A 20,520-nucleotide genomic window follows, 5' to 3' on the forward strand; every position below is an offset into this window, starting at 1 on the left:
GTAAGTCCTGTCAAAACATGAGTAGAACTCAGGTCCAGCATTGTGGCAGGTTAAGCTGCTTTCTGCTACACAGGTATCTCATAACAGTGCAGGTTCGAGTCCCAGCTGCTCCAGTTCCAATCCAGCTCCCTGCTAATGGCCTGGGAAAGCAGCAGAAGATGGTCCAAGTGTCTGGGCCCCTACCACCCATTTGAGAAACCCAAATGAAGCTCCTGGTTCCTGGCTTTGGCCTGGCCCAGCCCTAACTGTTGTGGCCATTTGGGGAGTTAACCAACAGATGGAAAATCTGTGTGTGTGAGTGTGTCTCCCTCTCACTATAACTCTGCCTTTCAAATAAGTAAGTGTTTTTTTTTTTTTTTTTTTAAAAGCAGAAGTACTAATTAACCTGACTGTCCATTCCACTGCCCACTAATTGAGAGCTGTCCATTGGTGGGAGCCGGCAACCTGGCACAGGTGCTGACTCCGAGGTAAAGTTAGGAGTACTAAGTAACTGAGTAGCTGTCATGTTAGGAGCCTCTGCCAAGCCTGGCATAGTTAGACAAGAACATACAGCATTACTGGAGTATTGAGGTCACTGAGCTAAGAGAAATAAGCTCCTCACAACTGTCGAAATATAATCAAGTGAGTAATATTTATTTTCATTGACAGCACTTCTCATTCACCTTACATTAAAGAATGGGAAAACCAGAGCAGCACTGTCTCATGTACAGGAGAAACATCCTCAGCTGCCTAACTAGGTTCATAAATAAGCCTAGGTTAAGTAGTTTCATCAGCCCTCTTGGAGTGACGAGGACTCCCCACTACCCTCAAATCTCACTGGTCCCCAGCCAGTGCGTCTGCCTCTCCCCACTCAGATGTTGAAATCCTTTCTTCCATAGCATCGGTATTCAGCGGTGTCACCTCAGGGAAGCAATCGGGTCAGGAGAGTGAAGTCCTCGTCAGTGGGACTGACGCCTTTACGAAAGAGACATCAGAGAGCTGCCTTTCTCCCTTGGCACGGGAGGGCACAGCAAGAAGTCAGCCAGCTGTGAAGCAGGGGCAGCTGTCCCTGGACACAGGACGTCACCATGTTTCCTCTTGGACTCCCCAGCCTCCAGAACTGGGACCAAATCAATTCTTGTCTGTAGACATCACCTAGCCTGTGCTACTCTGTTATAGCAGCCAGAATGGACTAAGACACTATGAGAGGGGCCGGTGCTGTGGCGCAACAGGTTAACATCATGGCCTGAAGCTCCGGCATCCCATATGGGCACTGGTTCTAGTCCCAGCTGCTCCATTTCCAATCCAGCTCTCTGCTGTGGCCTGGGAAAGCAGAAGATGGCCCAAGTCCTTGGGCCCCTGCACCCTCTTGGGAGACCTGGAAGAAGCTCCTGGCTCCTGGCTTTGGATCAGCACAGCTCTGGCTGTTGTGGCCAATTGGGGAGTGAACCACTGGATGGAAGGACCTTTCTCTCTCTGCCTTTCCTCTCTCTGTGTAACTCTGACTTTCAAATAGAAATAAATAAATCTTTTTTTTTTTTTTTTTTTTTTTTAAGGACACTGTGAGAGTTAAGAATTTTAAGAGACAGTAGTAAGGGCACCACTAGGCAAGCGTTCATGTATTTCAACTTCTCAAGTTGCTTGCACTTCTGATTCCTAGAGATGGTCACAGAAGGGGAAAGAGCCAACTGCTCTGTCCTCTGGCCCAGCCTGGCTGGAGCACCTGCTGAATTGCACTTGAGAGAATCATACTGCACCTACCACACACACAAGGTATACACTAGACATCCCCACTGGCTTTTTGTTGCTTAGAAAAAACACGTCAGGAGTGTTCACAGACTGAAGCACGCATGCCCGTGGGGACCATCTACGAGGCAGAACAGGGATGTCGGCAAGCCGCAGGGGCGGTTTCTCACCTGACCATAGTCTGTCCGGAAGACGACGACGCCTTCTGCACAGGAATTTACAGTGCTGGGAAAATGCTGGCCACTTTCTCTCAGCCAGACTCGTGTTCCCTGTAAACAAAGCAAACAGGATTTAACCATGATTGTGGATTGCATTTTGCGGTAAAACATCACTCACATTCCTTTCTGAGAAATCTCTTTGAAAAGTAAACGCATTTCTCAAATAAGCAAAGAACGAAACCTTCCGGACACATCATCCACAGCTTGTACTATCCCTGATTCTGATCCACAGTCCGTCCCACTCATCAGAGAAAGCAAAGAAAATAGCTGCCCTTGAATTCCTACCATGCAACCAACTTAGCTGGATGATCTCATTTGACCCACAAGTACCCAGTGAGGCGAGCACTGCTGTCAGTCCCATTTTACAGGTGGAGCAGCAGAGAGAACAAGAGCTTATACAGCTGGGCTGCGGGCACCCAAGTATAGCTACGTCATCTCTTAACGAACCGTAGGGGACTCCGGCTCCTTCCAGACAAAGCCCCGCACATCTACCCACTTGAAGGACATCAGACCATTCCACGAAGTCTTACTTGTACCAGAATCAACTGTAGTGTGCAAACGAGGGACTAACGTTCCTAATAAATATCAGATCTCAGGCTGATAGCGTGAAATTTGCCAGGACTCCACCAAACCCCTCATGCACCTAAAAACTCACAATGTAGCCCAAAGACAGCAACTTCCAGATGCTATTGCTTCAACCCTGGGCATATTTTTTGGCATTATCCAATTTTCATTTTTATTTTCCTCACTAGTTAAACAACTGGCAACCCAGACAGTTCTCAAATCAAGTCTCTTCCATTCCTAACACCATGCTATCTGTTTATATCACTCCAATTATGTTTGTCTCTTGAAATAATTCATAAATATACTAAAATGCATTCACAAATCTGTCAACAATTCAATATTTAAAATATAAATGTTGAAAAATTAAACATAAATACCAATTCAACAATTAAAATGTTAACGGGGTGGGATTTAGTCAAACAGTAGGACACTGGCCAAGACACCCATGTTCCTTCCACATCAGAGTACCTGGGTTCGATGCCTGGCTCTGGCTCCTGACTCCAGCTCCCTGCCAGTACAAACCCTGGGAGGCAGCAGGTGATGGTTCAAGTACTTGCGTTCTTACCACCCATGTGGGAGACCTGAATTGAGTTCCAGCAGCCAGGCTTTGGCCTGGCTCAGCCCCAGTCATTGTGGGCACTGGGGAGTGAATCAGCCAATGGGAGCTCCTGTCTCAACAGAAAACCTAACAACAAAGATATCTCTTTGCATAGCAAGTTATCACACATATCTATATGTACTCTCATCCTCCCAAAAATAAAAATTTAGATATAACAGTTGCTTTCTCAGTGCCAGTCATGATCCTGTTTAGAGTCCACACAGCAGGACCTAAAACTTTTCTCTAACCACTGCCAACTACGACAGGTGGGGGTACCAGTTCATGTCGAACAGGCTCCTTTCCCCCACTACCTGACCCACACTAACTTCCCTGGCAGCTCTGCGACTCTCCTAGCATCCCCTCTAACAACTCCGTACCAGGCTCCACCCCGCCACATGCAGCCATTTCACCGTGGATGGGGATTTCCATTGTTCACCCACCACGGTTCTTCCACTGTCTTCCTACAGAGGGGCTGGCAGCCTCCTCTGTAAAGGCAGAAAACAGTGTCAGAAGTATGAGGTGTTCCCACACCAATCCTGAAGCTGGGGCTGGCACTGTGGCGTAGCAGGTTAAGTTACCACCTGCGACACTGGCATCCTATATGGGCGATGGTTCGAGTCCCGGCCGCTCAGCTTTCAATTCAGCTTCCTGCTAATGTGCCTGGGATGCCCAAATACTTGGGCCTCTGCACCCACATGGATGAAGCTCCTGGCATCAGACTAGCCCAGCCCAATGCAAGATCACTCTGTCTCTCTGTAACTCTTTCAAATAAATAAATACACCTTAAATTAAAAAAAAAAAATCCTGAAGCCCACCTGTTTAAAGAACACATTAATAACATCAACAAGGGCCAAGTTCCTGTTCCCATCTAACTGGTCACATCCTTCCGATTTCAGCTTCAGGCTGAGACACTGGGAACACAGTGAAAGGGGGACCCTCAGAACTGCCTTGTGGTCTTGCCTTCTTTAGTAGCAAACGGCTGCTTGCAAAATGCACATTAACTTCAGGCATCTGCTAAGACCGTTCTCTCAAATATCATCCCCTATCCAAACCACATTATCTGGAATATTCTAGAAAAAGATTTCCAAGTGCCCGAGCGATTTTTTTTTTATCCCCTTTTTAATTCACACCATTTGAAAGGTTTGAAAAACCTCCAGATACATGCATACACCCACACCAATGGAAATTTCCACAGCCATATATGGTGAGAACTTTCACTTGCTAGGTTAAACTCAAAATCCAAAGAATTCCGTGTGCTATGGTCATTAGTGCACTGCCTTCATGAGAAAATATTTCATGTACCTGCTTCCCCACTGATTAAAACTGCCTATCTATTAAGACTGAAATGAAGATTTTACTATGCAACATTACCAAATCAACAATATTGTTATGAGGGTTAATGTAACTCTCCTGACTTCCAGGGGCCACACAGAACCTATTTTCACTGACATGCAGCTTCTTTGACTTGAACTTGGAGCTGCTGTGTTCTCTTTGCCTTCTTGTTTGCAAGCACTAAAAAGCTCTTTGTGGACACAGCCATGTATGATCAAACACACAGCTCAGCTTCTGTAGTCCAAAGGTCTTTCTCAACAGGTGTGAAGAGCTGCTGATAAGCACGTTTCACAAAATCCAGACCAGATTTCAAATCTAGAGCCCAGTGGCCCGTCCCCTTAGATCTACAGTCAACAGCTGTCTTGCACAGGTAGGGAGGGAAACGTGATTAAAACACTCCCTTTGTTCTCCAAAAAAGTGGAACTGACAATTTTCATAGAATCAGAACTGTCAAGTAAAACCGCTGAAATGGGTATTTCTACACAGATTGTTCTAGCTGGTTTCTCTGAGCCCCCAATCTTCCTACTACCATTCTATTAGAATAGAACACATATGCCCAGGTCTCAGAGAGGCCACCCACAAGCATTTGAAAACGGACTCGACGGGCAGACATTTACCAGAACATCCAAGTTTGAGTGGGAAGAAAACTCTGCCCACCATATGCAAACCATTATATTCTGTTATTGTTAAATAACATTTAATATCCAATACAGCAACCTAGCATATGGAGAAGGCTTACAATTTGGGCAAAAACTGCTTTTATTAGCAAGTGGAACAAGTTTGATCCTAACATACAGGTTTTATTAAAACCTGAGCATGTTTTCATCTTAATCTCTGAGCTGGATATGGGAGTGTTAAACTTCGCAGCTGAGAACTTTTCTGCACATAATCACCAGTAACATTTTTGCAATAGAAAGCAATTGCACATAAATTGCTCATCTCTTTTGATCTTTGGAGCAATCCTGTAAGACAGAAAGGCAAGTAATACCATCCCATCTTCAAAAGTGAGGTTCACAAGGGGCCCCATTTTCTGTTGCCAACAAATGATTTCCTGACTATAATAAAAAAGACTGCGTCTTCCAAATGCTGGTGAGGCTGCAGAGAAACCAATGGGAATGTAAAATGATACATCCACTTTAGAAAAGAGTTCACCAATTTCTTTAAAAGCCATATACATTCTTATCATGTGTCCTGTCAATTCAACTCCTAAATATTTACCTTCTCAAAAGACAATTTTTACAAAGTTTTGTATGCAAGTATTCACAGCAGTGTTACCCATAATAGCCAAATGCTGGAAGCAATTCAAATCCCTGTGAAATGCTACAAACAAAATGTAGTAAATGCATGCAGTGGAACTGCAGTAATAACAAAAAGATCACCGATAGGTTCGCCAACAAGGATGAACCTCAAAACCATCATGGTGAATCAAAGAAGTTAGACACAATTACATATTGTTGGCTCTCATTTGTACGAAATTTCTGGGCCAGGTGAATCTATACATACACCAAGTAGAAGAAAGGCTACCCAGAGCTGAGTGTGGAAGGGACACAAAGTGAATAGGGAGAAAGGAACTTTTAAGGGTGACAAGAACTGCTGTAAAAGCAGACTGTAGCGACGGTTACACAACTGTATACATGAACCAAAAGCCATTCAATTGTGCACCATTAATTGGCGAACTATTCTGGATAGAATTATACCTCGATAATTTCAAGTTCTTATAAGTTTTTTAAATAAATTGATTTCTCAGCCTATATACATCAACTTAACCATTTAATAGTAGGATAAGCCCAACTGTGTTTCTATCACTGGGTGATAACAGTGTCAAAAACCATTAAAATAAAAAGCCATAAAAAAGCCAGATGATTAAGCATAAAGGTCAACCCCTGATGATCCATGCTGAATTAAGTCTCCGCTCTCTATTAACACAGGCTAGGGGGCTAGAGGACCACAAAGAGACTTGCTCAGCTTCATTGAAGGACAGGGTTGTGGCAGACTGTAACACAGTGTTACTGTGTTCAATGATCCTGCTCCCTGGAGGTAATCAGAAATCCTGGTCAACTACCTCCTGACGAAGCCTGGACCATTCTTTGCTGTCTGGGGCTCCTTCTCCTTCCAGTGGCCGAGTGAGGGAGGTCCCAAAGCTTACAGTACTGACCTGCAAGTCCATGATACAAAAGGTTTCTGATCCTGGCTTATAGGTAAAGAGGACAGTACTGCCTGCACAGATTTCGGTTGCTCTATCAAGTATCAAATATTGGTGCTTCCACTGTGGCATAGCAGGTTAATCCTCCACCTGCAGTGCCAGCATCCCATACAGGCATCTGTTCAAGTCCTGGCTGTTTCACTTACTATCCAGCTCTTTGCTATGGCATGGGAAGCAGTGGAAGATGGCTCAAGTGCTTGGACCCCTGCACCCATGAGGGAGACCCAGAAAAAGCTCCTGGCTCCTGGCTTCAGATCAGCCCAGCTCTGGCCATTGCTGTTATTCGGGGAGTGAATCAGAAGATAGAAAACCTTTCTCTCTGTCTCTCCCTCTCTCTATAACTCTGCGCTCAAATAAATAAATCTTTTAAAAATGCTATTATATTTCTCTACTGATTTAAATTTTTCCCCTAAAAGTGAAAAAATAAGGTAGAGAAAAATCCAAAAGAAGAGATGAAGGACCGGCGCTGTGGCTCAACAGGCTAATCCTCCGCCTTGCGGCGCCGGCACATCGGGTTCTAGTCCCAGTCAGGGTACCGAATTCTGTCCCGGTTGCCCCTCTTCCAGGCCAGCTCTCTGCTGTGGCCAGGGAGTGCAGTGGAGGATGGCCCAAGTGCTTGGGCCCTGCACCCTATGGGAGACCAGGAGAAGCACCTGGCTCCTGCCTTCGGATCAGCGTGGTGTGCCAGCCGCAGCGCGCTGGCCGCGGCGGCCATTGGAGGGTGAGCCAACGGCAAAGGAAGACCTTTCTCTCTGTCTCTCTCTCTCACTGTCCACTCTGCCTGTCAAAAATAATAATAATAATAAAAAAAGAGGAGATGAAGAATGGCTTTTAAGACCAGCCTGTGTGCAATGTTGTAACTAGATTTACCAAAAAGAGAACATTCTGGAGCCCAGAGCCCAGAATACAACTTGGTTTCAGACCCATGACAGGACACCAAATCTGCTAGTCTCACCTCTGACCACCCACATGACAAAGTGACAATTTGTCTCTGAAATGTAATCTGCTTTAAGAGTCAGAGATCAAATAATTCAATCATGGGTAAGATAAATTAATATGGCTATGTGAATCTGCAAACATTCAGTAGACAAGAAGTTTTCCTACTTTTGCCTGTGATGTCTTAGCAAAGCAGCACCTCGCTTAGAAGACGTGCGATGCAGAAGTCCCAGGGGTGGGAGGGAGTCACTGTTCTGATGAATTCCAGATATTGCCAAGTGAGTAATATATTAGCGTACCCAAGACTTAGATGGCACTTTTCTTCCCGTGTTATAGTCTTTTTTGTTGTTGCTGAAAGTAGGAGATTCCTTTCCAACTTATCAGATGCTACATTTTCTAATTCTTATGACTCAAACACACCTCAAAGGATTCATGGCTTTTCTAACACAGGTTTCTCAACCTCAGTGCTGCTGGCATTCTGGACTATTTAATTCTTTGCTGGAGGCTGGGAGGTCTTCCCAGTTGATCTACTATGTGTGCGACACAAAGTTCTAGAATCTTGGTCAGTTTGAAGACATCTTAAAATCATTCGCTGTGGTAGACCTAATAATTGAAAACAGACTCCACTGTCCAAATTCTGTGAATTTCAACAACTCCACAGAGTTTGATCAGTGCAGATAAAGTACACCTGGGCGGATCTAATTTCCGGTATCATTAAAGCACATGGAATGGAGGGCGTGGCCGCGGCAGCACAATTCAAAGCAGCTGACAAAGAAGGGCAAAGGGTGCCAAGGCTGATGGTCTGAGAGTGGCGCCAAACCTCTGCCTGCTGTGTTTTTTTTTTTTTTTTAAATAGAACTGATTTTTAATGTTTGCATGCAGGCGACTGAGCTACACAAACAAGACCTATCCACTATGCACTCCTTCAACCCTGATGACAAAATTTGTTGGAAACCTTGTACACAAAGCAGGCAGGAACAGGGAAAGGAACAAGGTGAAGGGCAGTGCACAATGGGTACAGGAATCACAGTGCTAACCAAAGGACAGGGGGACAGGGGAGCCCTGGGGGCTGGAGACTGCACCAGGGGATTCAGAAATGAAAGAAAGGATGTAACCTAATACTTCTCCCCTGCAGGGATGGCCACCCTCAGCAGCGGACCTGGGAATACAATGAACCAGTGAGGGCAGCCCTCTCCCCAAAGTTCCCGTGGCCTACATCAGCTGGTGGGCTCTAAAGACCCTTGCCGTGGATTACACAGAGCTCCTCTGCCTCAGTTCCTCGTCTCAAGGCTACAGGGTTTTAGACTCCCTTAGGAACAACCATATCAGATCCAAAGAGAAAGCTTCAACATGGTTCATGGCTGCTCTGATGGGTGCACAGGTGGTTTCAGGCTCAGGTCTGAATTAGGTGATGAAGCCAAAGCTGTGCTCTGCTCCAGCTAGGGAGGATGGCAAGGTCAAGAGTCGCTTTGGGAGCAGATAGCTGGGAATATTGGAAATATGTGGCTCAAGGGTCCCAAATTTGTAGCGTTGTTCTGTTGCCTTCGGAACAATGATAGGTGTTTGTTTTCTATACAGGTGGCCCAAAACAACTGTCCATGCCCACTAGAGCTGATGCGACTGAAATTCCTGTGGGAATGTGTTGTTGCCATCCAACTTCAGAATTCCCTCAACTAATATCCCCTCAGAGACCACACCAGAGTGCTGGGGAGCTCCCCACGGGGGCCTACAGGAGTAGTTGGTGGTATCACTAACATACCATACATTTTCATAGTAAATGTACTTCAGCAATTTGTAGCTTTCAGGTACATTATCATCATCATTCCCATTTCTTGGTCTTCACTATGGTTTTTTTTATTATTATTCTTTTATTTATTTATTTATTTTAATTTGACAGGTAGAGTTATAGACAGTGAGAGAGACAGAGAGAAAGGTCTTCCTTCCATTGGTTCACCCCCCAAATGGCCGCTACGGCCGGCACTGTGCCGATCCAAAGCCAGGAGCCAGGTGCCTCTTCCTGGTCTCCAATGCGGGTGCAGGGGCCCAAGCATGTGGGCCATCTTCCACTGCCTTCCCGGGCCACAGCAGAGAGTTGGACTGGAAGAGGAGCAACCGGCACTAGAATCCAGTGCCCATATGGGATGCTGGCGCCACAGGTGGAGGATTAACCAAGTGAGCCATGGAGCCGGCCTCCACTATTGTTTTAAGAATCATTTATAACATGACTGCCATAGAGGACAGAGGGTTCTAAACAACTCACAAACATTGACCTATCACACATAGTGTGGTGTAAACCGGGGCCTCATTGCACTTATTACCATAAAGACTTGCCCCAGGTCTTTGGTCTGTCCCCATTGTCCAGTGCAACCAGTGTGAACTATTATCCAGTGCAACCATTGTCCAGTGCAACCAGTATGAACCATTATCCTGCCAATACCATCAGTTATCAGGAAAAGAACCTTCCATACACACAGGACGTGGCAGCAGGTGAAAGACGAGAGGAAAAGGAAAGAAAACAGGAAAAGGTTGTCTTTTATTACCAATAAAAACTACACTTTGTTCAACATTCCCCAGGTAAAGACACAAAGATTAATGGGCCTCCCACGCTCTCAATCAAAATCACAACCCAAAGAAGCTATGCTAAATGGTATGAGGTCCAAATTACGCCCATCTACTTCCGTAAAGAGTTCACTCCTCGGTGTGGAGCTCCAGCAGGCAAACGGATCAGTCATGATTTTTAAGCTCTGATTTTCCCTATCAGAATTCCTCCAAACACCTTTCCAGATACTTTTTAAGATGAGAGCAACTAGAAATACTCCCAAAAGAAATGTAACATTGAAAGAAACAAGACCTATCCACTGTCTCAAACACTGTAGGAATGTCACAAAATGAGGGACAAAAATCAAATTATCCCATTAGTTAACTAATCATCTTACAACCAACATGTATTTGTTTAAAAGAACACAGGAAATGGACCTAAAGTATCAGCCAACATACCTAAAACTCAGTCATCCATCTGCAAATTGTTCCACCCATCCATCAAGCCTTCTTTGGCTCCCTCCCTCCCACAAGGCCATCCGCCCAAGAAACAGCTTTTGACCCCACTCCTATGTCCCACGCACTAGGGGAGATTGAACAGTAAATAAAGCTGTCCGACTCTAAAGTGCACAGAAGTAAAGGAGCTCATTCCGATACCTTCCCTGTCCAGTCTCCTTGTCCCAGAGGGAAAAAATTATGTAACCCAAGGAACAGAATAAGAAAAGGAAGTAGGGAAATAGGGTAGTACAGGCAGATTTTATAGAATGTATAAAAGCTGTTCTGATTCTAAGAATGCTCAGAAACTGGGAAATCTCTGATGGACACAAAACAGCTGGTATGAGAGCTGCATTCCTATTCCCCTCTTCCTTTTAGTGGAAACAGTAGGAGGTATAAAACAGAAAGGGCAACAAAAGACCACCACAAGAGGCTGGCACGCTGAAATGTAACTGCACACGGCCTCTACCTAGTCTTTCTGAGAGCTTACTGTCCTCTCCTACAGCTGACAAGGGCCATTTTTTTCCATGGGGGGAAAAAAACTACAAATAAACAAAACTGATAAGATTATCTTAATGAGATCCTGGTTGTGTTCTGGCTACCATCTGTTTTTAGAAAAAATACACAAACTTATTCAGAACAGGAGCTTACTGTGACTTCATAAAAACAAATGACCCAAGAACACAGGAGGGGGTGAATACACTTAAAACAGCTATTTCTCATTTCTGTTCACAGATATTAATTTATTTGCAAAATTCTACTAACTTTTTAAAATAGTTAATACTGTTCATAAAATGATCCTGAATTTAGTCTGATCAAAAAACCTGTTGGTGAGAATGTGGACAAACCAGAACCTTCTTATCTGCCGATGAAAATGTGGATGGTACTCCTGCTGCGGAAATCAGGCTCGGCAGTCCCTCAAGAAATGACTCTGTGACCCCGGAATTTCATTCCTAGGCATATAGCAAAGAGAAATGAAAACACACATCTCCAAAACTTGTACACAAGGCTCACAGCACCTTATTCACAACAGCCTGAAAGTGGAAACAACACGGATCGCCATCAACTGGTGAACAGATTTTGTTTAAAAAGACGCCACCTGAGACAGCCACATCCCGTATCAGTGTGCCTGGTCTGACTGCGGACTTCACTGTCAAGTCCAGCTTCCTGCTAATGAGCACCCTGGGAGGCAGCAGGAACGGCTCAAGCAGCCCCCAGTCCCACGTCGGTGCCCTGCTGAGTGCCCAGAAAACCAACGCAGCAACCACAGTGAGAAGCAGGGCCCCAGGGAGATTCCAGGGTGAGGCTGGAGAAGTGGCACTGGATACTCCCACACAGGATATGGGCTCAAATGCCAGCTCTCCTACTAGGAGCCCAGGACCATTCCTCATTACTTGAGACAACTATGAACAAAATGAAAGGACAGGGGCCAGTGCTGTGGCACAGCGGGTTAAAGCCCTGGCCTGAAGTGCCAGCATCCCATGTGGTCACTGGTTCTAGTCTCGGTTGCTCCTCTTCTGATCCAGCTCTCTGCTACGGCCTGGGAAAGCAGTAGAAGATGCCCCAGGTCCTTGGTCCCCTGCACCCGCATGGGAGATCTGGAGGAAGCTCCTGGTTCCTGGCTCCAGATCGGCACAGCTCCAGCTGTCGCGGCCACCTGGGGAGTGAACCAGGGGATGGAAGACCTCTCTCTCTGTTTCTACTTCTCACTGTAACTCTTTCAAATAAATAAAATAAATCTTTGAAAAAAAAAACAAAACACGAAGGGACACTAAGCTTGTGTGAGATACAAATGCGAGATCACAGGAATCTGCTTACCAAGCGCTCCAATGCTGTAAGGATTTCCACTCAGTGCAGGCTATCTACTGGGGTGACACCTGATGACTTTCAGCCTTCCTATAGCTTTCATTTAAAGTTCCTCTGAATGCCGTTACCCAGTGTAAGAATGTACAGCTTCACTTAATTCAGCACATGCACAACCTCTCCTCCATTCTACCAAAACCACACTTTGCACTGCTTTCTAGTTTCAAAGCACTTTCTGTGAACTTTCTGAAGACTGTTCATAGACATGGGTTTCAATATTTTTTTTTTGCACCAAAATGAACTGAATGGACAGGTGCTGAAGTCTGAGGCGAATCTTCTCCAGGACTCGGGGCTTCTCCATCAGCAGGTGCTTCTCTGGCAGCCAGCATGGGTGCACACAGATCCTCAGTGTACAAGACAGTGGGGCAGGGGAGGACAGTGGGGCTGGTGGGTAGGCTTGCTGTTGCTGACTTCTAAGGAAAGTCACATTTCAGAGAGTCTGAATGCTCACAGAAGTCACAAAGATAACGCAGGGAAGTCCTGGTACGTCCCTTCCCAGCTTCCTTGCTGTCAACATCTTATGTGACCGCAGCTTGTTGATCACCTACAGAACCAGAGGAACACTGCTGTGAACGCAACACCATGTTTCACATGTGTTTCAGCAGTTTTCCCCTTTGTCTTTTTCTGTCCCAGCACACTGTGTCTGGCTGTCATGCCTTCTTTGATCTCCTCTGATCCATGACAATTCCTTGGCTTTTTGTCGTTGCATGGCCTTGACAATTCTGAGACACACTGGTCAGGTGCTTTGTAGACAGTCCCTTGGGTTGGGCTTGGTTGGGGAGTTTCTCCTGTGTCGACTGAAGGGGAGCTGCCATGTCCCCAAGGAAGCAGTGGTGGCAAATGGAACCTCTGGGAGGGGACTGGGTCACAACAGCTTTGCCCTCATAAACTGATTAATCCGTTCACGTTCACGTGTGGCTTGGTTCTAACACTGGGCCTCCTCTGGTACACCTGCCATGCTATGGAGAAGCAAGGAGGCCCTCACCAGGCACTGGCGCTGCACTCTTGGACTTTGCAGCCTCCAGAACCAGGAGCTAAATAAGCCTCTACTCCTTGTAAGTTACCTTGCCTCAGATATTTTGTCATAGCAACTGACAACAGACTAAGCTAGTTGTGGTTTTCAATGACTCACTCCAAGGGGTCAAAATGCCTAACAAGTCTTTTCTAGACCTGGACTGTGGAGCCTTGGACAAATTAACCTGCATGACCCTGGTTTTCGGTATCAGCAGAAGGAGAAAAATAAGTGCAGTCTGTCTCCCAGCAGTGCGGGGACCCAGCAGGCTAACTCTGAGAATGCAGGCGAGAGGATAAGCAGAGAGCAAGGGTGGCCCGCGGAGTCATTTAACAACCAGGTGCTGTGCTGTGACAAGAAGACAAGGACAGTAACAACTCGGCCTCGCTTCCCAGAGCCTGCAGTCCAATGGATGATGGGCTGATGGAGATGAAGTTGAAATCAATCATTTACACTTGAAGGGCAAGACTGATGCGGGGATACACACAGAGCACCAGACCCCAGGAGTGCCGGCACAGGAAGCAAGGTTAAGAGAGATCCATGAAATGGATCCCAGTCAGAGGAGGGTTCCAAGGGATTCATAAGATGGACCCCCAAGCCAGACAGAAGCTTCAGGTTGAAAGGTCTAATATTCTGCAAATTAGGCAAGGGCCAGCATAGACCAAGACGCACTGTAAATTGGTTTACACAGCTCCATCTGTCACCATCCTTAACTATTAACAGCTCCACACAACTAAACAATGAAGGCATTCACCTTTGTCCAGCCCAAGAAAACCCAGCCTCAGCTGCCTGGTGCTCTAAGAAGCACCAAGGACTGAACTCGCCTCTCCCTCACCATTAAAACGCAGGCAAAGTTACTGCATTTTGCCATCAACACATGTTTTTCAAATTACTCTCTCTCTCTCTCTCAGAGCAGTTAAGGCACTTTAATTCACCCTCAGTTCGGAAAACCCTCAAACTGGGAAATTTCCAAGATATCCTTCAGAAGAACAGAAGGCTGCGAGGAAGTAGGAACCAGGGGCTGCAGCGAGGACCCCAGGGTGTGGAGCACAGAGAATGCGCTCGCCCAGGTGGGTTTTCACAGCCATAGAGCCAGGTCCCTCCCTCCTGGGGCAGGTCACGACAAGCTCTGAGTCCTGGGCGAAGGAGACAGAGTGCTTCCCAGCTCCTACTGGCTCCTTGCCGGGGTGTCCCCCACTGGACATCAGGGCCCCTGGTCTGGAATGAGGACTCCCCCTCCTCCGGCCTGCTTTCCTTTCTCGTGCCCAGGAGCAGGGGTAAAAGTGGGCTCAACCCAGCAAGGAAGCAGCTTTCCCAGGGAGATACTGGGAACCCTGAGAGATCTCCTAGGGATGGATTCCAGCACCCCAGCCCTTCCTCTCATGCCACAGAACCTTCCCAAATCACTCCAGACACAATTTAAGCTACCCCAGCATACACACACACACACACACAGTGAAAAGCCCAACTCCGCTCTGTAGGCAAGGGCATGCATGCAATCAACCTGTCCTTAACATACAGAGAAGGGCTCCTCCCACACCAGGGCTGGGGCAGAGAGGGAGGTCAGGGAGCCAAGATGTAGCTGCTGAGCCAGGCAGGGTCACAATCCCAGCTCCTGGCCTCTGCGCCCTCCATGCTCCTCTCCTGGATGCTTCTCTCTAAAACTCTGAAAAATGGAGCCCTTCTTTCCTGCGCAGGCTGACCACAGTAGGCTAAGCTCATGACTGACAGGACTCAACCAGGCCAGGTCAACCTCTGATAAATGCTCCTGGACAGAAGCCATCTTGGAGGGAGGCCTGCGGCCCTGTCTTCACTGCAGAGCCCTCAAAAGTCAATAGTGCCCAGGGACCAATGGCCGGTGCACAGCACTGGAATGACAGGGGCTGGCGTCTATGATTCTAGGCCCGACTGGGGGTAGGGACCATGTACGCCTTCCCTGATCCAGTGTACAGCAGGATGGGGCAGGGGTCTTCCAGTGGCTACCCAGATAAACCCAGCCACTCAGTGCTGCTGCTGCTTCTTCTTCTTCTTCTTCTTTTTTTTTTTTTTTTTTTTTTGACAGGCAGAGTTAGACAGTGAGAGAAAGAGAGAGACAGAGAGAAAGGTCTTCCTTTTCCATTGGTTCACCCCCCAAATGGCTGCTACAGCCGGTGTGCTGCACTGATCCGAAGCCAGGAGCCAGGAGCTTCCTCCTGGTCTCCCATGCAGGTGAAGGGCCCAAGCACCTGGGCCATCCTCCACTGCCTTCCCAGGCCACAGCAGAGAGCTGGACTGGAAGAGGAGTAACCAGGACAGAATCCAGTACCCCAACTGGGACTAGAACCCAGGTGTTGGCGCTGCAGGAGGGGGATTAGCCTAGTGAGCCGCAGCATCGGCCCACTCAGTGCTTCTTAAATCTGATCTGATTCAAAACAACCCTACATGAAGGAAACATCAGCTTAAACACACAGCATTGGATTTCAAACCAATGATCTGAACAACTGGGAAAGCATTAGCTCCAAACAAAGCTGGGGAAGGAGGAAGGGAGAGAGGGAGATAAGGCTTCCCCCTTCCCTTTCTCTCTCTCCCTCACTCCCACTCACATACATAACTTTCTGCAGAACCCAGCCTCTGGCTCCTGAGGAACTGGCTACAAAACGTTGATATTGACTTCTGTAGTTATCATCTACTCTGATAGTTAACATTCACTGCGATCCCTGCACTGTATTTACTTGGAAACTGTTTAGTTGAAAGGCCAGTCATTTTGAAACATTATCATTTAGAAATTATTTTAGAAATTCCAAAAAAAATATGCCTGTGACAAACCTGGTCTGCTCAATGCTATGGTTTGAACTTTTGGTACCCCAGAGTTCATGTGTTGGAAACAATCCCCAATCCAACAGTATTGACTGATGGTAGCTTTAAGAGATAATGAGGTCACAAGTACCCTGCCTCCATGAATGAACAGCCCCCTTTTTGTTAAGTCGTTCACTTGTACACTCTCTTGCCTTTCTGCCTTCCACCATGAGATGACACAGCAAAAACACCCTTGCCAAACGCAAGCCCCTTGACCTTGGACTTGCCGGCCTCCAGAAATGTAAGAAATAAATCTCTATTCTTCATAAATTACCCCACGGCCACACAAAACTAAGACACTGAACATTAACTATCATTTACCCTTTGTAAGAAAATGTCCTCTATTAGCCTGATTTAGGGACCCTGCACGGTCACCACAGATAACCCAATAATACAGAGCATCTTACTTGAAGACAAGCAAAGTGCTCTCCCCCTGGATGGGCCCATGTCAACGTGTATGAAACCCTAGACTCGACTCTGCCAGTGGAAGCCAGGACACCCCTCCCCCTCAAGACTTGCCTGGGATGCACAGGTTCCACTTTCTCACCAACAGCAGCAAACTGGAAGCTTCTCAAAGTCACTCAATACCAACTTCCCCATCCTCTCTACAAATGCCACAGGGGTTTGTCCACAGGCCCTGGAAACCCACAGAAACAATCACTGGTCTCCATGCTATGGGGACACTGTTCTCTGGGGACCGTCTGCCACAGACTACGGGATCTAGCATCATTCAAGAAGGACAGAGCTTGGGACAGGGGCTGTGGTGTAGTGGGTTAAGCCTCTGCCTGCAGCGCCAGCATCCCGTATGGGTGCCAGTTCATGTCCTGGCTGCTTCTCTTCTCATCCAGCTCTCTGCTATAGCCTGAGAAAGCAGAAGACGGCCCAAGTGCTTGAGCCCCTGCACCTGCGTGGGATACCCAGAAGAAGCTCCTGGCTTCGGACTGGCCCAGCTCTATCTGTTGCGGCCATTTGGGGAGTGAACCAGCGGTTGAAAGACCTTTTTCTCGGTCTCTCCCTCTCTGTCTGTAACTGTACCTCTCAAATAAATCTTTTTTTTTTAAAAGAAAATATGCAATAAAATTTTTAAAAAGGACAGAACCAAGAGGATTTGAATCCCTGAGCTGACCAAAGAGTCAAAGCCCCTCACACAGGTTTGTTTGAAAGGCAAGTGTTAACAGGAAAACCAGTAACAAATACAATGGTGTTTCCAAAAGTTCATGGATAATGGGAACTAAAAAGTAAGTTTAGTGTGGTGCAAAGGTTTTTTAAATCCAAGCACAATTTTTCCATAATTCGCATTTTCCACAAACTTGTTGATGACCTTCTGTATGCATGGTTCTCACAATTTTTAAAATAAACCTCAATTTTCTGTGCATTTTTGCAAGACCACTTGTATAACTGTTCTGCAGTATGTATGAGGTCCACCTCCAAACTGAAAATACTTTTTAAAAAAACTGTCTGCACTGAACATATACTGCCTTTTCCTCTTGTAAGCATCCCCTAAACAATACTGTACAAAAGCCAATACTGGCTGGCGCCGTGGCTCAATAGGCTAATCCTCCGCCTAGCGGCGCCGGCACACCGGGTTCTAGTCCCAGTTGGGGTGCCGGATTCTGTCCCGGTTGCTCCTCTTCCAGGCCAGCTCTCTGCTGTGGCCCGGGAGTGCAGTGGAGGATGGCCCAAGTGCTTGGGCCCTGCACCCCATGGGAGACCAGGAGAAGCACCTGGCTCCTGCCTTCGGATCAGCGCGGTGCGCCAGCCGCAGCGCACCGGCCGTGGCGGCCATTGGAGGGTGAACCAACGGCAAAGGAAGACCTTTCTCTCTGTCTGTCTCTCTCTCTCACTGTCCACTCTGCCTGTCAAAAAAAAAAAAAAAAAAAGCCAATACTATAACCATTCCATGGAAGGGAATGGAGCAGCCACAGATTGTTGTGTCACAGGGGCTCTTGGTGTCCCCTGTAGTTACCGAGGAACTAGGGATGAGTGACAGCTGCACTGCTCAGTGGCTGACACAGAGCTCAGCTGCAGTCATCATCCACCCAACAGACGCTTTCGCTCACTCGAAGAGTGTTATTAAAACTCTGCAGACCCTACCAATCTCAAGAACTCCTTGAACTTGTTTTGTTCTGAGAAGCTGACCTACAGGCCAGCGAGCCCTCTCTGCTGTCATCAATCACAGGCTGGGAGATAAGCAGAATTCCTCCAAGAAGCACCACTGGCAGCGGGGGAGGCGAGGTCGTGAGGGAAGCCGCTCAGCAGTTTTCCCCAGGGGAGCGGCAGCAGAAACTGTGAGCAGAGACAGGGCCTCAGGAGCTCCCTGCTGGGTGGGCCTGGTTCTGTGGGAGCCATTCCTGTCTGCCTGCAAGAAGATGCACACACCAGGCACACGGGGCACTTTACATTTTCCAGCAGTCACACTTTAAAAAAAAAAAAAAAACTACAAAGAAACAGGTCTTTTATTTTATCTGCCTTAAAGCATTTATCCCTTTAATAGTATCTTTTATTTAACCTAAAAATCCCGATGACTTAAGCATGTCGTCGATGTAAGAACGTCTTAGTAAGATATCTGACCTCCTTGTTTCCATACCCATTCTCATGACCTGGTGTATTTGTCGCATTCACTGCACACCTCAGTTCAGCATGGCCACATGGAGCTGCTGATTAAAGCTCTAGACAGCACAGCTGTGGACTCCAGAATCCAGAGAACGAATCTTGTGATCAAAGACAATGTCTTCTAAATGTCTGCTATTCCCCATTTTAGGGAACAGATGAGGGGGTCTTCAAACAATCCATGGAAAATGTGTATTATGAAAAATCTATGCACAAGTTTAAACATTTTTATGCATGAAAATAAAGTTATCTTTAAATTCCATTTTCTACTTTCTGAACTTGTTGAAGTATCCTTGTATGTACAAGATTCCCGGGACAAGCAGCCAAGTGTGTAGGACGTACCCAGCACCTCGCCTGCCCCACCCTGAACTGCCACAGTCCAATACCCACTCAAACTTCTTCTCCACCTCCACCCGAAGTTAATGCGGTGAAACAGCATTGCTCCAAGAATATAAATTCTGCATGTTCAGTGTATGTGATGATTTAAGCTGCTCTAGGAACCCAGTACATAAATCGCCCTGAAGCAAGAAAGAAAAACTTGTTTACTGCAGAACGGAACTCACTGCAATGCTTTCTACATTCTTGAACCCCTCACTGCACGCGTCGGCTCATGGTCTGCCTGGTCTGAGTTACTGATGGTTCGGAGTGAAAACAAATACAACCACACCAAGAACTACAGAGCAAGCAGCAGAAGGTGCGTGCTCTCACCTCAAAACTGCCCCTTCTGCTTCATAACCGCGCTCAGAAATGTTTAACGTAACAAAAGAAAAAGAAAAGTGGCTTGCAAAGTGAATTACAGTGATCCCAGGCAAATGTGCTTTGAACTGGAGTTCCCATGGGCTGCAAGTGAGACACTGAAATTTGCCCGAGCAACAGAAAAAAAAGCTTCCCTGGAGCCTGCAGGGATGCATCTCCAGTGACTGTGGCAGCCGGCATTGTGGTGGTGGGTGAAGCCGCTCCCTGTGACTCCAGTATCACACACTGAAGGTCAGGTTTTTGAGTCCTGGCTGCTCTGCTTCTGACCCAGCTCTTTGCTAATGCATTAGGGAAAGCAGGAAAAGACGGTCCAAGTGACTGAGCCACTACCACCCACGTGGGAGACCCGGATGAGGCTTTGCGATCCTGGCTTCAGCCTGGCCCAGTACCAGCCATGGCAGCCATTTAGGGTTTGAATCAACAGATGGAAGATCTCGATCTCCCCTCTTCTGTTACTCAGTCTTAAAAAAAAAAAGTGACAGCATGATCCCCGAAACCTAAACACCTGGGGGCCTACAGCCATGCACCATTTATTCCTGCCTACTGCTCCATCCTCCCCTGGGATGCTGCTCAGGTCTCACCCAGGGTGAGCTAGGCCTCTGCCCACTGCTTTGCCCACAGCACAGGTTCTTCAGCCCCCCTGGAAGGCCCTTGTTCCCTGCTCAGCTCCCCGCTTATTGCGCCTCCACCGGATAGAGAAGTCCAAATGTAAACAAGACAGCTCACTGCATGCCAGCCTCCGTGCTAAATCACCTCTGCGTGTTCTTCCCTCCACCTCGGCACACACTGCAGTGCCTGCCACTCAGAAGGAAGAGAGGGATGGAGGGGGGGTTTG

At 47.0% G+C, this 20,520-nt stretch overlaps 1 protein-coding gene across 1 annotated transcript in view; it reads right to left on the bottom strand.

Annotated features, from left to right (window-relative positions):
- The window catches only part of MYO10 (myosin X), a 251,839-nt gene that overhangs the window by 197,675 nt on the left and 33,644 nt on the right, over window positions 1-20,520 (bottom strand). The window contains exon 2 of the mRNA XM_062212206.1: window positions 1,896-1,994. Within this exon, the coding sequence (XP_062068190.1) occupies window positions 1,896-1,994 (99 nt within the window). The remainder of the gene's footprint in view (window positions 1-1,895; window positions 1,995-20,520) is intronic.

This window comes from Lepus europaeus, chromosome 15, assembly GCF_033115175.1.
Source record: "Lepus europaeus isolate LE1 chromosome 15, mLepTim1.pri, whole genome shotgun sequence".
Lineage (NCBI taxonomy): Eukaryota > Metazoa > Chordata > Mammalia > Lagomorpha > Leporidae > Lepus > Lepus europaeus.